Source organism: Lithobates pipiens, unplaced genomic scaffold (genome assembly GCF_037356315.1).
Source record: "Lithobates pipiens isolate NorthernLeopardFrog02 unplaced genomic scaffold, aLitPip1_a1.2 Scaffold_1, whole genome shotgun sequence".
NCBI lineage: Eukaryota > Metazoa > Chordata > Amphibia > Anura > Ranidae > Lithobates > Lithobates pipiens.
The window spans coordinates 189,181,281-189,199,911 of NW_027507685.1; the positions used below are offsets into that span (position 1 = coordinate 189,181,281).

The 18,631-nt window shown below is 43.6% G+C and overlaps 1 protein-coding gene across 2 annotated transcripts in view; it reads right to left on the reverse strand.

The window, feature by feature from the left end:
• Positions 1–321: 321 nt before the first annotated feature.
• Positions 322–18,631, reverse strand: part of WHRN (whirlin) — a 293,265-nt gene continuing 274,955 nt past the window's right edge. For both annotated transcript variants that reach the window (XM_077479041.1, XM_077479042.1), the window contains 2 exons: positions 11,101–11,223; positions 322–2,652 (listed from right to left, as the gene is read on the reverse strand). In XM_077479041.1, coding sequence (XP_077335167.1) covers positions 2,470–2,652; positions 11,101–11,223 — 306 coding nt within the window. In that variant the 3' untranslated portion in view covers positions 322–2,469. The remainder of the gene's footprint in view (positions 2,653–11,100; positions 11,224–18,631) is intronic.

The window sequence follows — 18,631 nt, forward strand, 5'->3', positions numbered from 1 at the left end:
TATATATATATATATATATATATATATATATATATATATATACACACATACATATATATATATATATATATATACATATACATTTTTATTTTTTTCTTTGGTGTGGACGGTTTTGGAAGAATTTACTGAGCCCTGGTCTGAGTAAGGTTGAGAATCACGGTTGTTGACCATGCAATCAGTGCTTTGTCCAGTACTAGACTGCAATGATTTGTGATCTTCAGCACACTGAGCTGTATCAGGACCCAACTAGTCTGCATGGTCAGAGTGTAGATACTGTACGCAATGCAGCAATCAGGTTGTCTCTATTCATTTAATAGACTGTTTTAGCATCCAACTGCTTCTCTCATACAAGGTTTATTGAAAAAGTAAAGTGACAAGCTCTGTAATTACATACATTGTACATGAAAGGTCGCAACCGGGGCTGCACATCACTCACACACTGTAGGTAGCAGGATAGAATGGGAATTGCTCTTCTCCATAATGGGCTAATAAGGTTCAGGCACAGAGCAGTGGAGTGGAAATGGAATTGGTTATGTTGTCTAAAAGCTTACACACTGTAGATTCTCCACTAGTGTCTATTGGTTTAGCCTATAAATCGGCATTTCTTTTGTTCATATGTCCTCTGTATGTATGTTTGTTTGTGCAGCTTACTATTAATTTGCTTATTTGAAGGATCTGTCCATCCAAAGCTTTTATTTTAGTTTTGAGTAGAAGCCAGTTAATGGAATCACCCACCAGCTCCCTATGGTTTTTCGGGGACCATGACACTGATATCTCTGTACATGATTTTCTCCTACCTACTATCCTATGAGTTTCTCCTATCCTACAAGTTTCTCCCAGCTCACGCCCCAGGCTTTTTTCTCAGCTCTCAGCTTTCTCTCAGCTTGCTCTTGTCTGTGTTGATTTCTACCAGTAATGTCTCAGTTTCTGAGTTTTTTTACATTGACCTGACAATATGCTGAATGAAGCATCCAGAGATGCTGCTGTGGCATGGCGTCAGCAAAGCTACTGGAATCAGTAGCTACTAGGTCACGCAGCAGTATTGGTTGCTAGGACATCGGTGGGCAGGCTGCATGGAATCATTGTTTGCTAGGACACTGGTGGCCAGGCTGCACAGTGCCATTAGTTGCTGATAGGATGCAGGGGGCCAGGCCTCACAGCATCGTTGGTTGGTATAGTGCATGCAGCCACCTACACCATAACCAATGGCACTGTACAAACAAGGCACTGTACATGCACAGGGCTAAACATGCACTGAAAAAGTGGTGTACAGCACAGTCTCAAGGCCATCACCCCGGCAACCCCACAAGGCCACCATGAGTGCCGCTTGAGACAGCCACTTCAAATGGCATCATTGGGGGCATGGCCGTGTAGTTGTAGTTGTACTCTTACTGCTGGAGTCAACAAGACAAAGAAAATAGGTAAATAAATCTAAACTTCGGGCACAAGTTAATACAACTTGTATGGATTTTTTAAATACAAGTAGTGTAAGAATCTGAATTTCACTTGATTTTCAGCATCTTGAAATCCCCTGTACAACACCTCTCCGATTGGGAGAGTAGGGAGTGGGATTCGTAGCCAATCGGTTGTGCTGCATGCTAATATGCTGAATATACTTAAAAGAGGAGATATCAGCATGAACAGAGAGCAGAACTCATCAGCCTGTTGCTGCTCAGAAGCCTGTAAGTCTCATCTCTCTGACTGTGCTAAGTGATAGGGCTGTGTAAATCTCAGGACAATATGGAAAGAAATAAAAATACTTTGGCAGGTGAAGCAGCTCTCATATATGTATTTATCTGCTTGCCTGGTGTTCAGCTTTAAGCCCACTAAAGTCTATTTTTTTAATTCATTTTGGCTAGAGAGAATGAGCTGGAGGAATGAGGCTGGGTGGTGTGGTGGAATGGTTTCCCTAAAAGATGTAGGAGGCCAGTGGTTGATTCAGCTAACTGGTGTCCACCGATACCAATGATATGACCGATCCTGACATTGCTAGTGATTGCATATTGCACTGGTTGACCATGCAAACATGATCTCTTGTGAGCACAGAAAGTCACCTACATCTGTAGCAGAGATTTTTAAACATACTTGAAAGTCTCCGTATGATCCAGTCATCAAAATAACACTCAGGAGGAAACAAATGTTGGATCTGCCTTTCCATCAGACCAAAGATCTCAGCAGTGACTTGACCTACCTTCCAGTGTGGTCAGTGTGAATACTCTAAGGTTCTATCTTAAGGTGCCCTTAGTATGTTTTTAACTACTGACCTCCTCTTTTTTCCAGTCCCAGCATGACATCAGACTTATCATAAACAGGGAGTACATAAGCCACAAGGCTGACGGAGGGAGCACATATGTAGCAAGAGCACACAGATGGCAGCTACACAGTATACAAAGTAGCATATAGTACTTGTTTCTCGTGGCACTGACCCCTGGTTGGGTTATACGCTGACATGGACACCATAGATGGCCACTATAGCGACACATTAAACTCTGTAACCAGAAAGTCCATATAATCCTTCTCTTTGGTCTTGAAGGCTTCGGCAATGATCCTGGCGGCCTCTCTGTGTTCTTTATCTTGAAGGGAGATCCCATTGACTTCTAGGATGACTTGACCCACCCTCAGTTTACTGCAATTGTGTGCCGAGCCCCCTCTCTGCGAACAAAATAGAGAGAAGAGAAGATGAATGTACCATGGCCTTGTACTTTACTATGTACCATACCATATTTAATGGTCAACAAAGAGCATGAGAAAGTACAGCAAAGATTAGCAGAGCTTTCAAAACTCATCCCTACCTCCCCAAGCTCAACAGCCCTAATGCTCTCACCCCAAAAGACCCTCTCACCCCAAAATGCAAACATTTTACTCACATGTCAACCACCTGCCCTTAATTTCCTGTTCTGGGCCCATACCATGTACCATGGTCAACAAAAAGTATGGGAAAGTACAGTACAAGTACAGTAAAAATGAGCAGAGCCCATCAAAACTCAAAGATCATCTTGCAGGGAGAAGGTCCGTTTTTCTGGATAGAATATATGGGAGGGTTATAACCATATTTATTTATTTTTTTCCATCCATATTGCTCGAGGTAAAATTTCCATTGACTTCCTGTCCCAAAACAGGAAGTGAGAAGGAATCCCTGGTTGTCACCAGGACTAGTGTCTCCATTGGAAGAATTTCCCTCTATTCCTGTTATTCAACTCAAAATTTGGGATTTTCTGTCACTTTCAGTGATGACGGTCACCAGGACAAAAAAAAATCAGGGTAAATCTCCCACAGATGGCATTAAGTCCTGGCAGGTGTTCTAATCCCTCTCCACTCTGTGTAAAACTAAAATTTAAAAAACTACCTTTAGGTATACTTTTATACTTCCAGAGGCTGTATTCAACACAAGAGCAGACACAACTGAATAGCTTTGCATTTTCCATATTTTATGACTTCCTGTCATATCGTATTTTATTTAGAATTCCCCTTTATGTCCTTGTCTGCAGAATTAGAGCTGCCAATATGTGGGCATACTGGAGGCTAACTTGAGCTGCCTTCAGCATTTATTATGCTGTAATTATGTGCATTTTCTTTTGTTCCAAGAATGATCTGGAATTTTGGCAGGGTTGATGTAAGAATTGGAAGGAATCGATAAGAACTGGCCATTGCATTCTTCTCTTTATCTCTCTCTATCTCTCTCTCTATCTCTCTCCTTATCTTTCTCTCTATATCTCACTCTCTATATCTCTCTCTAATCTCTATCCTCATATGGTGGCCATGCACACTTTTAATACTGAATCTGCAAACAATTGAATAGACTGAACTTGATAGACTTGACAAAGGGGCTGGGCTGCCTTGAAGCCCATAGCCATGGGGTATGGCTACTTGTTTTATGGCACCCCAGCCCGTTTGTCATGTAGGAGCTGTGAGAGGGGGCCACTCACAATGTGCTGACATCATTGGTTGCCACCTGACACTTCCCTGCACCGCTCTGCTGTCCACAGCTGGAGTAGCCTGAGCACGCTGCATTTGAATCCTCAGCCGATTCTATGCTTCACTCTGCTTGGCTGCCTTTTTGTGGTTAGATTTTAGGTTATCCTTTTCCAGCAGATGATCCATGTCAGGGTGGACCAAATTTTTGCTACATGCCAGTATTTACTATCATCATATGAATGCATTATATTTGTGCTTTTATTCAGTTAATAATAAACTACACTTGGAAGGTGATGCTCTCTGTCCTTTTTTTTTTTTCTTGTATACTTACCTGCTACTGTTGCCTGCAAATCCAAACCAAAATAATTTCCTAACTGAAGTCTAACGTTAACCATGCACTCATATGGTTGCCATACACATGTCTCATAGTTTCATAGTTAGTTAGGTTGAATAAAGACACCAGTCCATCCTGAGTGAGGTGTCTACAATTGTCCCTTTTCCCTGTACATTGCTACACCCACAGTCCCCATTCATATACGAGAGACAATTTTTTTTTGGACAGAAGCCAGAAGCCAATTAACCTACCTTCATGTCTTTGGATTGTGGGAGGAAACCCACGCAGGCACAGGGAGAACATGCAAACTCCAGGCAGGTAGTGTCTGTGGTTGGGATTTGAACAAGCGACCTTCTTACTGCTAGGTGAGAGTGCTAACCACTACACCACTGTGCCGCCCTATGTCAATTTTATTACCGCAAGCAATCGAATAACTGTCTTCCCTTTTAAAAGATTTAGACTCCATTTCAAGTGGAATCGCACTGAGTTGATTGGCCAGGGCAGGAAATTATCATTTTGCATGGTTGCATTGATCAAATTATGAGATTACATTGTGGAAACAGAGATGTGATTGATAACTTATGATTGTAAGTTACAATAATATCTTAATTATTGATTAAAATCCACTTCCGCCTGTGTGGAATATTGATCGAATGATATTGGGAGGGAGGGTGGTGACAGGGGGCATCCACAGAAAAAAAATGTGGGCGGTTGATCCGGAACGGGACAACATTTGCATAGATTGTGGCCAAGCTGACAGTTGTGGGGTTATCCGTCTCCTTGTCCCTCTCTGCACTCAGTGGTTCTTTCCAATGACCTTTGAACTCACTACAGGAAAAATTACTGATCTTATCAATGGTTCATCACTGACCCCTATAAAGTTTAATCAGCCCATATTCCTCTTTTTTTTCCCCCTCATTAACATGCTAATGGAATTTTTAAATAAAACGTTTTAATTTTTAATGACATACCTTGTATTAGACCCAATGACATCATCACTGGGTCTCTGTGCTTCTCTATGCAATGCAAGCAGGTCATGACTGGTGCTAGGGGCCAGCAGGATGCTGTAAATAGAGCGGGAAGCAGTTTGACTTGCTGCAGATTTGAATGCACACTTTCATAAGCTCACAGTGTGAAGTGAAAGTCAGTGTAGGTAATTTCAGTACAGTAGAGGAGCCTGTACAACTGTACAAGACTGAAGGGAAGGCTGGAGTTTAGATTTAATCCATCGCTGTCATTAAATACCACATTCACCATTCTGCAAATTAGAATTTCAGCCTAAAATCCTCTTTTGCACAAGTCCTCATTAGTTCCTCACACTTAATGCTGCTATTATGTGAATAATTGTCCTGGGGGGGTGGGGGGGGGGCACACAATGGCAGCAGATGGTCAGTGGCGGAGGATGCATCTATTCCCGCTAATGTGATGGGATTTTCCTGCTCTTTATAAACCTGACCTAAAATTGCACAACCAACCTGAATGTATTCTCTTGTAACTATTGGTTGAAATCAGGAGTAGACCTATGTTAATTGTCGCCTGAGGCGGCTGTTCTTTTTCTGCCCTTCCACCCCCGTTTGGTGTCTAGGGTGCTGGCACAGCTACCAATAACACTGTGGCCTGGGCGCCAGTGTCCTAGCAATTAATGACGCTGTGTGTCTTTGGGTCACTGGTTGCCAGGATACTGGGGGCTGGACCATACAGGTATTGATTGCTGGGATGCTGGGGGCTGTGCCACACAGTTATTGGTTGCTAGGATTCTGTGGGCTGTGCCACAGTTATTGGTTGCTAGGATTCTGGGGGCTGTGCCACACAGTTATTGGTTGCTAGGACACTGGGGCTTGTGCCACACCGTTATTGGTTGCTTGGATGCTGGGCGCTGTGCCACACAGTTATCTGTTGCTTGGAAGCTGGGGACCATGCCACACAGTTATTGGTTGCTAGGCCGCTGAGGGCTGTGCCACACAGTTATTGGTTGCTAGAATTCTGGGGGCTGTGCCACACAGTTATTGGTTGCTAGGACACTGGGGCATGTGCCACACAGTTATTGATTGCTAGGATGCTGGGGGCTGTACCGCACAGTTATTGGTTGCTAGGATTCCCCATGACGACGTCAAACCTGTGATGAAGCGCGTTGAGAGGAGCGATGTGCTAACGTCACTGCGCGCTACGTCCATCTGTTTGTTAGCACGGGCGTGTGTTTTGTAGCCAACCGGCCACATTTTTATACTAATTTTAAAGTGTTTTTTGTTTATAAGCTGCAGTGTTTTCTATGCCTAAATAAAATACCTACGGGTTTTACCTATGATTGCTCCATTTTTTCTTCTTTTGCGTAAATACTCATCTACCCTTCGCCATACCATTGGTACCAGTGGAGAGCTGAATGAGTAGGGCTGGGAGACCTTTACAGAGGAGTAGCCGATTGGATCGTTTGGCGATTGGATCGTTTGGAGAGAATACTCTGAGGAAAAGACCCCGGCTGGGTTATGGTCATATGCGTTTAAGCTTTCACAGCTGGTAAGCGTGCATTTCACTTGGTGGTGGGATCTTTTCAGCACAAGTCACTTTAATGTGGAAAGATTTTCAAGCCGATGCTTGATTTCCTCACAGACTGTGGACTGATTATTTTCATTTACAATTTATTTATTAATTTATTCTTTATTTTACTGAATTTTTTATGGTTATATTTATGAATGAATTTTCACTATTATTGTCATTTTTTGATTCACAGTAATTGGCATTTATTCATTCACTGTTTATTAACAATGGTATTAATTCTCATTAGTATCGGTAATTTATTCTTGGTTCATAAGATATATTATTTATTTATTTACGGTTTAATTTATGAATTGAGTCATTTTTAGTGTATTTAATTCATTCAATTTATTTAATTCACTCATTTTTATAAGCGCGGCCCTTTTTTTGATTATATATATATATATATATATATATATATATATATATATATATATATATACAGTGCCTTTGAAAAAGTATTCATACCCCTTGAAATTTTCCACATTTTCTCATGTTACAACCAAAAACGTAAATGTATTTTATTGGGATTTTATGGGATAGACCAACGTAAAGTGGAACATAATTGTGAAGTGGAAGGAAAATGATAAATGATCTTCAAAATTTTTAACAAATATGTGAAAAGTGCGGGGTGCATTTGTATTCAGCCCCCTTTACTCTGATACCCCTAACTAAAATCTAGTCTAGTGGAACCAATTGCCTTCAGAAGTCACCTAATTGGTAAATAGAGTCCACCTGTGTGTAAATTATTCTCACTGTTCTGTGAAGCCCTCAGAGGTTTGGTAGAGAACCTTAGTGAAAAAAACAGCATCATGAAGGCTAGGAACACACCAAACAGGTCGGGAATAAAGTTGTGGAAATATTTAAAGCAGGGTTAAGTAAAAAAAATAAAATAATCCCAAGCTTTGAACATCTCACGGAACACTGTTCAATCCATCATCTGAAACTGGAAAGAGTATGGCACAACTGCAAACCTACCAAGACATGGCCGTCCACCTAAACTGACAGGCCGGGCAAGGAGAGCATTAATAAGAGAAGCAGCCAAGAGGCCTATGGTAACTCTGCAGGAGCTGCAGAGATCCACAGCCCAGGTTGGAGAATCTGTCCACCGGACAACTATTAGTCGTGCACACCACAAATCTGGCCTTTATGGAAGCGTGGCAAGAAGAAAGCCATTGTTGAAAGAAAGCCATAGGAAGTCCCGTTTGCAGCTTGAGAGAAGCCATGTGGGGAACACAGCATGTGGAAGAAGGTGCTCTGGTCAGATGAGACCAAAATTGAACTTTTTGGCCTAAAAGCAAAACGCTATGTGTGGTGGAAAACTAACACTGCACAACACCCTGAACACACCATTCCCACTGTGAAACATGGTGATGGTAGCATCATGTTGTGGGGATGGTTTTCTTCAGCAGGGACAGGGAAGCTGGTCAGAGTTGATGGGAGGATGGATGGAGCCAGATACAGGGCAATCTTAGAAGAAAACCTGCAAAAGACTTAATACTGAGGCGGAGGTTCATCTTCCAACAAGAAGACAACACTAAACATACAGCCAGAGCTACAATGGAATGGATTAGATCATAGCATATTCTTCTGTTAGAATGGTCCAGACCTAAATCCAATTGAGAATCTGTGGCAAGACTTGAAAATTGCTGTTCACAGATGCTCTCCATCCAATCCGACAGAGCTTGAGCTATTTTGCAAAGAAGAATGGCCAAAAATGTCACTCTAGATGTGCAAAGCTGGTAGAGACATCCCCAAAAAGACTTGCAGCTGTAATTGCAGAGAAAAGTGCTTCTACAAAGTATTGACTCAGGGGGCGCCATATAAATGCACATCACACTTATTTGTAAGAAATGTTATCCCAATAAAAAACATTTATGTATTTGGTTGTGACATGACAAAATATGGAGAATTTTAAAGGGTGTGAATACTTTTTCAAGGCACTGTAAGTCACCTACTTACCACTAAGGTCCCTAATGAAGAAAGAAAGGACAATAAAAAAAAAGGAGGGGGGGTGGTGGGCTAAGAGGGTAGCATCATAGAGTGAGTTGTAATCCCAATGCAATAGTGGCCTGATGGATAGAAGACTAATGCACAGTAAAGCAAGAGTGCAGGGCAGAACTTTACTTGGTGAGACTTGCAATAGAGGGAGGTCTCAGGGGCTTTTGACTGTCAAGCTGTATGGGAGAGTTCAGGTGGCCAGAAGGGGGCATTAGCAGCAGCAGACGAGGGTGAAGAGGTGTCCATAAAAGACAGAAGCATGGGAAGTTAGGCACAGAGAGAGGACAATAAGGCGGGAAAGGAAGGGTAAGGCGGATGGGGGGGGGGGGTGCAATAAAGGGGGTGGGGGGGGCAGAAAGGGCAAGGGGGGGAAGGAGAGGGAGAATTGTGATTAAGGGGAAAGGGTGTGATGTGGCGGGGGAGGAAGAAAGGGGACAGTGGGGGGCGGGGGGTGGATTGAGCTAACGCAGTTGTGGCTATGGGGACAAGGGGAGGGGGGCACTATAGACAGTGGCCACCCTGTTCCAAGGATTGTCCCTTCATCCTCTCCCACAAGAAAGGTAGAAAGGCTTAAGGTGTTGGAGAGGCAACGGGTGGTCAAACTAAAGCTTCCAAGATAAGAGAGCTCTTATTCCAGTAGCCCATTACGGAAAGGTCTCCCATGGACATTTTTTATTTGTACACTTATTTATATAGTAAAAAAGATTAAAAGCCCAACTACTACCAAAAGAAGGCTCTACCTGTTTCAAAAATAAAATATATAAAATAAAAATAATATATAAGATATAAAATCCATAAAAATTTTAATAAGTGAAATAAATAAAAAAATATATAAAAACCCTAACAAAATTTAAATAAAATAAATGAAATAAAAAAAACTAAAAACCTAAATAAAAGGAAATAAATTAAAAAAAATTATATAAAATAGTGTTGCAGCACCGAATAATTTAGTCAAACAATTAAAACTTAAAAATGGGCTGAAGATTAATGCCGCGTACGCATGACCAGACTTTTCGACGGACTAGATCCGATGGTCTTCCCAATGGACTTTCGGCGGAGATCCGACAGACTTTCCGAACAAACGGACTTGGCACACACACGAATGGACTAAGTCTGTTCGTAAGGCCATTCGTTTTGAACACGATGACGTAAACGGGACTAAACAAGGAAGTTCAATAGCCAGTAGCCAATAGCTACTGGTCCATCGGACCAGCACACAGGTGAACGATTTTCCCAATTTTAGTCCATCGGAATTGAGTCCGTCGGACAGATTTGAAACATGTTCTATTTCTAGGTCTGTTCTGTTCTGAGAGGAGTCACAGATCATGTGTTCCTAATAACAAGGAAACACGATCCGTCACTTCCTCTAGTCAGTCCACTCCCCCTTCAGTTAGAAACACGTAGCAGGGAACACAGTTAGCCCCTTGATTGCCCCCTAGTGCTAACCCCTTCACTGCCACTAACATTTTTACAGTAATTGGTGCATTATTATAGCACCGAATGCTGTATAAATGACAATGGTCCCAAAATTGTGTCAGAAGCGTCCGATGTGTCTGCCATAATGTCGCAGTCCCAATAAAAATCGCGGATCACTGCCATTACTAGTAAAAAAAAAAAAATGCTATAAATCTCTCCCTTTTTATAGACGCTATAACTTTTGCGCAAACCAATCAATAAACGCTTATTGAGATTTTTTTTTACCAAAAATATGTAGAAGAATACATATCGGTCTAAACTATGAAAAAAATAGCTTTTTTAAAAAAAAAATGGGGATATTTATTATAGCAAAAAGTACAAAATACTGTGTGTGTGGTGTTTTTTTTTTTTCAAGCTCTGTGAGGGAAAAAAAGGATGTCAATTTTGAGTGCAACGTCACACGACCGCGCAATTATCAGTTAAAGCCTTGCAGTGTTGAATCGCAAAAAATTACCTGGTCATTCAGCAGCCAAATCTTCCGGGGCTGAAGTGGTTAATGACACCTCAGATTGGTTCGCGTATTGCAGTGCGAACTGTCAGTTTGGACATGAATCGGATCGCATGGGTGTGTGGACTAAAAGAAGGGTCCTGCACGACTTTGGTCCAAATGCGATGCAAATTCAGCCATACAATCTGTATGGCTGAATTCGCATCGCACAGACATCGCATGTGATCTGCACAGCAGTGCGGTGTGAATCACATGCAACATCGCACATTGCACCAGTGTGAACCGGGACTTAGGAGAGAAGAGAGGCCATGGGATTTGATATTAAAATAGGCACAGTCCTGTCATAAAAGGGGCGATTGAAAGTTATGTATAAAGTTGAGTGCAAGGGACTTACCTGTATGGTTACAATACGTGGCAATGGCTGACGTGTCTTGGCTCCTCCTTCAATCGCTATCCCCAGGGTAGGTGCACTTTTCATGACACGTATTAGGGTGGCTGAAGGCTTTAGCAGACCTGGCTACAGAGAAGACAACCTGTCAGTTCTCATTACAAGGCAGGTAAAAAAGATTAGCCACATAAGCGGATAAAGGGGATTAGAGGACAATGCAGGGAATTTACGAAGGAAAACAGCGACACACACAAGGAATCCTGGAACATGTGACATCTGTCATTCTTTTTGTCAAAGCTTGAGGTGATTGTAGCCATTTTAGTGCACTTGCGACAGGAACAATTAAGTACCATCCGTGATACTTTATTTGCACTAGCATACAATTTTTTTGGGACAAGTTTTTGGGGTATGTCCCCTTCTACAAGGTCCCAGCGGTACTGATTCACAAAAGGTTTGTGTTTGTTTTTGTTTTTTTGTTTTACCCCGAAAGCTTGTCCTGAAAGATTGTACGTTAGAAATACCCAAAACAATGAAAACAATCACTCAAGAGCAAGTATGTACTTTCCCTCAGCGTTCATGAACCTATTAAACTAAAAAGGTCACAGACCCTTCAGCTGCTGCTATTAAATAAATCAGATAGTAATAAACGTATCTACACACCCTAAGAAAAATATATAGACATTAGTAGCGCTAAAATAATGTTTTAATAAACAAGATTTCCCTAATCGTCTTTCAGGACAGCCACTATGAGGCTCGGTTCACACAGGGGTGACTTGTCCAGGCGACTTAGCCGCCTGACAAGTCGCGCTCCGTTCTGTACCATGGAACTGCTCTAATAGGAGCGACTCAAGTCAAGGTTCCTGTACTACTTTTGGGGCGACTTCAGGCGACTTGCATTGACTTCTATACAGAAGTCATTTTGCAAGTCGCCGCTGAAGTCGTTTGCAGGTCGCGTCTGTGAGTCGCACTGCAAGTCGTGCCGCCCCTGTGTGAACCGAGCCTGAGAGAGTCTCCTCCTCTTCCTCTGGAAACACTGCACCAGCCCATAAATTCTCACTTCCCCTGCCGGACCTCAGTTATTAGTTGTTTCCTCCAGCGGGGAGACACTGTGCAGGGACCAGGCCGGTCAGTCAGGGAGGCTGTGGCCATTTTTTTTCTAGAATCCTGTTAAAGGAAACAGGGACTTCCTAGGGAGAAAGTGGGTTCAAGCCGTTCAAATCACTTACTTGCCATTCGGTTTACTTACCCCACTAGGTATTGCCACCCCTTCCTAGTCGAGCGCGGCTTCAGATCGTGGGGTACTCCTATCGTGTCTACAGGGACGCAGCTGGCAACCCGTTCGGATCTATCTGTACGGTGTACAGACTGCCTTTTTTTTTTTGGAACCGAGCGGGCCGGGTCGTGGAGCTGATAGCAGGGCCAGGCACAAGCTGGAGACGAGTCAGGAACGCGAACAGGCAGCATGAGACTCGGTAGTAAGCAGCCACCTGCAGTCATGTCGGAAGCTGATGCTCAACCAACGGACACTACCTCCTGCATTCCTAAGGTAAGAGTACCCTGGGGAGGGGTACTCTCTATCTAGGATTGCCCCCCCGTGTATGGTTCCTATCAATGGGGGGGGCAGACCCTCTGGGTGCCGGGGGGGGGGGGGAGAGGCTCAGATCCCTGCATTTTAAAGAGGGGTCTAATGCACTCCCAGGTTTGTATCCTGAACTTTGAAGTGACAGTTTTTCTTTTCTGTTTTTTCCTTTTTTTTTCTTATTTCACAAAGCTACAGAAAAAACTAAATCCACGCATAGCTCTAAAAATAAGTGTGCCTCCTGTAGGGACATTTTAGGGCAGGGATCTGCAATTAGCGGACCTCCAGCTGTTACAAAACTACAAGTCCCATCATGCCTCTGTCTCTGGGTGTCATGCATGTGGCTTTCAGAGTCTTGCTATGCCTCATGGGAGTTGTAGTTCTGCAACAGCTGGAGGTCCGCTAATTGCATATCCCTGTTTTAGGGGAATCTTGGACAAAGGTGTTGTGCAGAGACTGTATAGACTCCCTTGTTAAGGAACTAGCAGCTTCAGTCAAAGAGCTCTCGTCCACCTTCTCTTCATTTAGATCCCTGTTTGAAAGGTTTCAACTTCCCACGGGTCCAGCTCCCCATGATACAACCCCACCTCTAGCACAGAGTTCTGCTCCGGTTCAACCTGCTACAACAGGGGGGACAGAGGTTGCAGGCCCTTCAGGGACGGGAAGGGGACTTCCAGACAGTTCCTTTTCCGATTCCCAGGAGGGTTCAGAGGGGGGGGGGAACCAGGACGGGGGGTCCAGGAAAACCTCCAGATATACATTATCCCTTGATGAGGTAGAGGACATCTTGAAGGCGATTTATACAACCCTCGGTATCCAGGCGGATAAGAAACCCCTGACCCTTCATGACCAAATGTACTTGGGTTTGGGGGGAAAAAATCGTTTTTCCAGTACATGAGGTGTTGATGGAAACAGTTAAAAAGGAGTGGTAGGATCCTGAGAGAAAGCCCTTCTTTTCTAGATCCCTAAAGAGAAGATTCCCATTTTCAGAGGACCCAGCATGCATTTGGAATAAAAGGCCCAAATTGGATGCCGCCTTCTCCCAGGTCTCCAGACACACGGATCTGGCGTTTGAAGACATGGGGGCCTTGGCACATGTTCTGGACAAAAGGATTGACTCTCTGCTTAAAAAAATGTGGGACTTGGCTATTGGCAATTTAAAGCCTGAAATGGTAGTTACAGTAGTGGCTCGCAATTTAGAGCACTGGCTCTAACAGATCCAACAACATATTGAGGCAGGCACAGATAAGGAAACCATTCTGTCTTCCTTCCCTACTATGCTGCGAGGTATCGCTTACATAGCAGACACCTCTGCAGAGTCTGTCCGCATGTCGGGCAGAACAGCGGCTCTAGCCAATTTGGCCAGGAGGGCGCTCTGGCTAAAGACTTGGCCAGGGGATAGTGCCTCCAAGGTAAAATTGTGCGGGATACCTTTGATGGGGGACTTCCTTTTTGGCCCAGGGCTAGAGACTGTTCTAGACCGCACAGCGGACAGGAAAAAATCCTTTCCTCTTAAGCGGAAAACCCCTGTACAAACAAACGGGATTAGTCAACAAGGGCGCAGGGAAACCCCAAAACCAGAGGGGGGAAAAGAAAACCTGGCCCCAAAAAGGCAGGGGCAGAGGAGGGGTGATTTTTTGCCCTTCTGACCAGCCCCGTAAAACCCAGTCACATTCCAAATACAGTGGGAGGAAGACTGGGGGCCTTCCTCCCACAGTGGGAGGCAATATCCCCCAATCAATTTATTCTAGGGGTGATAAGAAGGGGGCACCTCCTGGAATTCTCAAGACTGCCCCCACAAAGATTCCTTGTCATGCATCTACCCAGGTGCATGGCAAAGGCTGAGGCCTTGCTGGAAGCACTGAGGGAATTAGAAAATCAGGATGTAATTCAGAGTCCCAAAAGCGGAAGAGGGAAGGGGGTTTTATTCTTATGTTTTTGTAGTAAAAATACCTCAGGAAAATTCCGATTAATTCTGAATTTAAAGCCCCTGAACAAGTCAGTGGCATACAAAAGATTCCATATGGAGTCAATCTTTTCAGTAAAGGCTCTACTACCCCGCAATTGTTTCATGGTATCTTTGGGCCTAAGGAACGTGTATTTACACATCCCTATAGCGGAGACCTCGCAGAAGTTTCTAAGCCTTGCCATAGACCTAGGGGGAGAAACAATACACCTTCAGTTTCAGCGTCTGCCACTCGGGCTATCCTCATCACCCCACATTTTTACCAAGGTCCTGGCAGAAGCCATGGCCTTTCTTCGGCTCCAGGGGATATCAATAATAGCCTACCTCGACGACCTGCTCTTATTTTCAGCGTCCCCAATACAGTTAGCCAAGGATTTCGAGCTAACCAAAAGGGTCCTTACAGACCTGGGGTGGATACTAAACTTGGACAAGTCCTGCCTGATCCCCTCGCAACAAATCACCTATTTAGGATTCCTGTTTTTCTACCAAGAGAGAAGGTACAAAAGCTGGACAGAGTGGTTGCCTCTCTTCAGAGCAACCAGCTGTTTTCCATAAGGTTTCTGATGTCATTATTGGGTCTACTTACATCTACCCTCCCAGCAGTGCAGTGGGCGGGGTTACACTTTCGTCCTCTACAGACCTTCGTTCTAGGGGTGTGGGACCACAGTCAAGAGGCTCTAGACAACCTAGTACATGTTCCACACCAAGTAAAGAGATCCCTCTGGTGGAGAAAAGTGACTAACCTGTCGCAAGGACGTCTTTGGCTCATCCCAGTTTCTCGGGTAGTTGCCACAGATGCAAATGGCAAGGGTTGGGGGGCACATTTGGGTTCCCTTCTAGCTCAGGGCACATGGGAAGATGACGAGCTGTCTCGTCATCCAACTGGAATGAACTATGGGCAGTGGGACTAGCCCTCAAGTTTTTCAAAAAATAACTCCTGGGCTACCACATTCAGGTGCGATTGGACAACTCGTCAGCAGTGGCCTACTTGAACAAGCAGGGCGGCATGAGAAGCGGAGCCCTGTTGACTTTAGCAACAGACATCCTGAGCTGGGCCGAGATCTACACTCTTTCACTCTCAGCAGTTTTCCTGAGAGGAGAAAAAAACGTGATTGCAGACTTTCTTAGCCGAAAGAGGCGGAGGGAGGGTGACTGGGTTCTCAACCAGGAGATCTTCAATCTCATAATAAAGAGATGGGGACCTCCAGAAGTGGATCTTTTCAAGTCCAAAAGCAATGCAAAAACCCCCTGTTTTTTTTCTCCCTGAGAAGAGGAGAGGGAGCTTTAGGGGTGGACGCTTTGAACCAGAATTGGCATTCCAGGGCTTGCTATGCCTTCCCGCCTCCGGCGTTGTTGCCAGCAGTTCTGAGAGTTTCAAATGGAAAGCACGTCTCTGATTCTGGTGGCACCGCATTGGCCCAAGAGGGCATGGTTCTCAATACTGAAACAGTTGGCTGTAGAACCTCCCTTATTGCCCCCTCGGGAGGATCTCCTCTCTCAGGGGCCAGTCCTCTGTCCACGGGTACACCAGTGGCAGTTGGCGGCCTGGCTACTGAAGAGGGTATATTCAAAGCTAAGGGGTTTTCAGAGAGGCTAGTTTCCACCCTCCTTGACAGTAGGAAAAAGGAAACACGCCAGATCCATGAGAAGGTCTGGCTACTTTTCAATAAATTGTGCATAGGAAGCTTTCCAGTACATAGCTCCTCTGTAGTGTTGGAATTTTTGCAGTGTGGGGCAGATAAGGGCTTATCCATTAGTACCCTCAAGGGTCAAGTGTCAGCCCTCAGTGTTTATCTAGAAAAGCACCTGGCTGCCAACCCGTGGGTAGTCAGATTCTTTAGGGCCCTGGCTAGACAGAGACCGGTCCAGGGTCTGTCTTTTCCCAGATGGGATTTATCTTTAGTTTTACAAAGCTTAACAGGACCCCCCTTTGAGCCTTGTGTTTACTAAAGGAGCTTACTTTGAAGACAGTTTTTCTGGTAGCGGTAACAACTGCCAGGAGGGTCAGCGATGTTGAGGCCTTATCAATCAGATCACCCTTTTGCGTTATTTTCCCGGACCGAATAGTTTTAAAGACCGATCTGGCCTTTTTGCTGAAAGTGGCATCCGGCTTTCATAGAAGCCAGGAAGTAGTATTACCCTCATTTTGTCCCAATCCCTCAGGAGAGAAGGAATTGAGATTTCATTACTTGGATGTTAGGAGATGTATTCTACACTATCTAGGGCTGACCAAAGCGTTTAGAAGGTCAGACTCCTTATTTGTTTTGTTTTCCAGGACCAGAAAAGGATGTAAGGCGTCCCAACGCACTATCGCTAGATGGCTCAGAGTAGCCATCGAGCAGGCCTATTCAGTTGCAGGGAAAGAAATCCCAGTGAGTATTAAAGCACACTCTCAGGCAGAAAGAGCGGGAGCAACACCAGAACAGATTTGCAGGGCAGCAACATGGTCCAGCTACTCCACTTTGGTAAAACACTACAGAGTGGGCCTGGTGTCGGCAGGTGAGCAGGCCTTTGGGCGAAAGGGTGGGACTACAGCTTGCAAAACCTAACTGGTAAGTGCTTGTTTATCCTCTCATAGTGGCTGTCCTGAAAGACGATTAGGGAAAATTAGTTAGGCTTACCGGTAATGTCTTTTCCAGTAGTTTTTCAGGACAGCCCTAGTTACCCACCCCAAGCTGGAAAAGGCAAAATCAGGCGCACTTCTGCATAGAAACCAATGAGCTTCCAGGTTTTAATATAAAAAGAATTGAAAAAAACAAATTGAACAAGCTGGGAATAGAAGCTCATTGGTTTCAATGCAGAAGTGAGCCTGATTTTGCACTTTCCAGTCTAGTAAATAAACCCCATTGTGTACTTAAAAGTGGGGTATGCCTTTACGAATTTACAAATTTTCGAATTTCCAAATATTCGGAAAAATTTATTAAACTGGTTTTCGTTAATTCGGATATTTCCAAATTAACTAATTTGTCGAAATTAGTTAAACTAATTTGGAATGAAACGAATTGCACATGTCTACAATTGATCATTGCTCAAGGAATACCTCACAACATCTGAAGGAACCTTAGGGTTCTATGGAACCCTTTAATCGATTTTTTTCAAAAAGAACCAAAAACACTGCGCTATTCAAATGTGTAGACGGTATACAAACAGCAGCTAACACAACATCTAGGTGTACAAATGTAGAATAATAAATTTTGTGAAAAACAGTGTAGCGCTTATTTGTTTTTACCACATTACAATGTGACCAATGTAATCAGTGCATACATTAGACTGTGCAAACAAATAAATACATTTAAACACTCTTTGCTGTATGTGATAATTAAAGCTAGAATGTCCAAACAAATATATGAAAAAATATATCAAAAATAGGAAAACAACGTGAAAACAAGTGAAAAGTTCTCCAAATTTTCCAAATTTTCTGTGTATGATACGATGAAGTGAAAACAGTCCTACACCTTCTCCAAGGAATGATCGCACAATCACCGCGTGAACCCTCCACCACATAAAATGGGGGCTTACCAGATTTAATGGATCCTACTCAAAATTATATTTGGAGGATCATATATGCTTGTAGATATACATAGGCTTTTTCGGTGTTGTCCTTTTCTGGAAGACTTTCAAGTGTGGCTATTTCCTCTACAGTATGTCTCCATCCACATAAATCATCATAGGTAATGGGATAGATATAAAAGAAGAAAGCAGGGGCCACAATAGTGTAACTCCGTTTTTCGTTTCAAGTAATTTAATAAAAAATTATCAAACTCACGTGTACAAAGAACATAAGCGCTTTTTCAATAAAATCTCAGGCTGCAGTGAAGTCCCGACGCGTTTCGTCTTAAGCAGACATCATCACCCCAGATGATGTCTGCTTAAGACGAAACGCGTCGGGACTTCACTGCAGCCTGAGATTTTATTGAAAAAGCGCTTATGTTCTTTGTACACGTGAGTTTGATAATTTTTTATTAAATTACTTAAAACGAAAAACTGAGTTA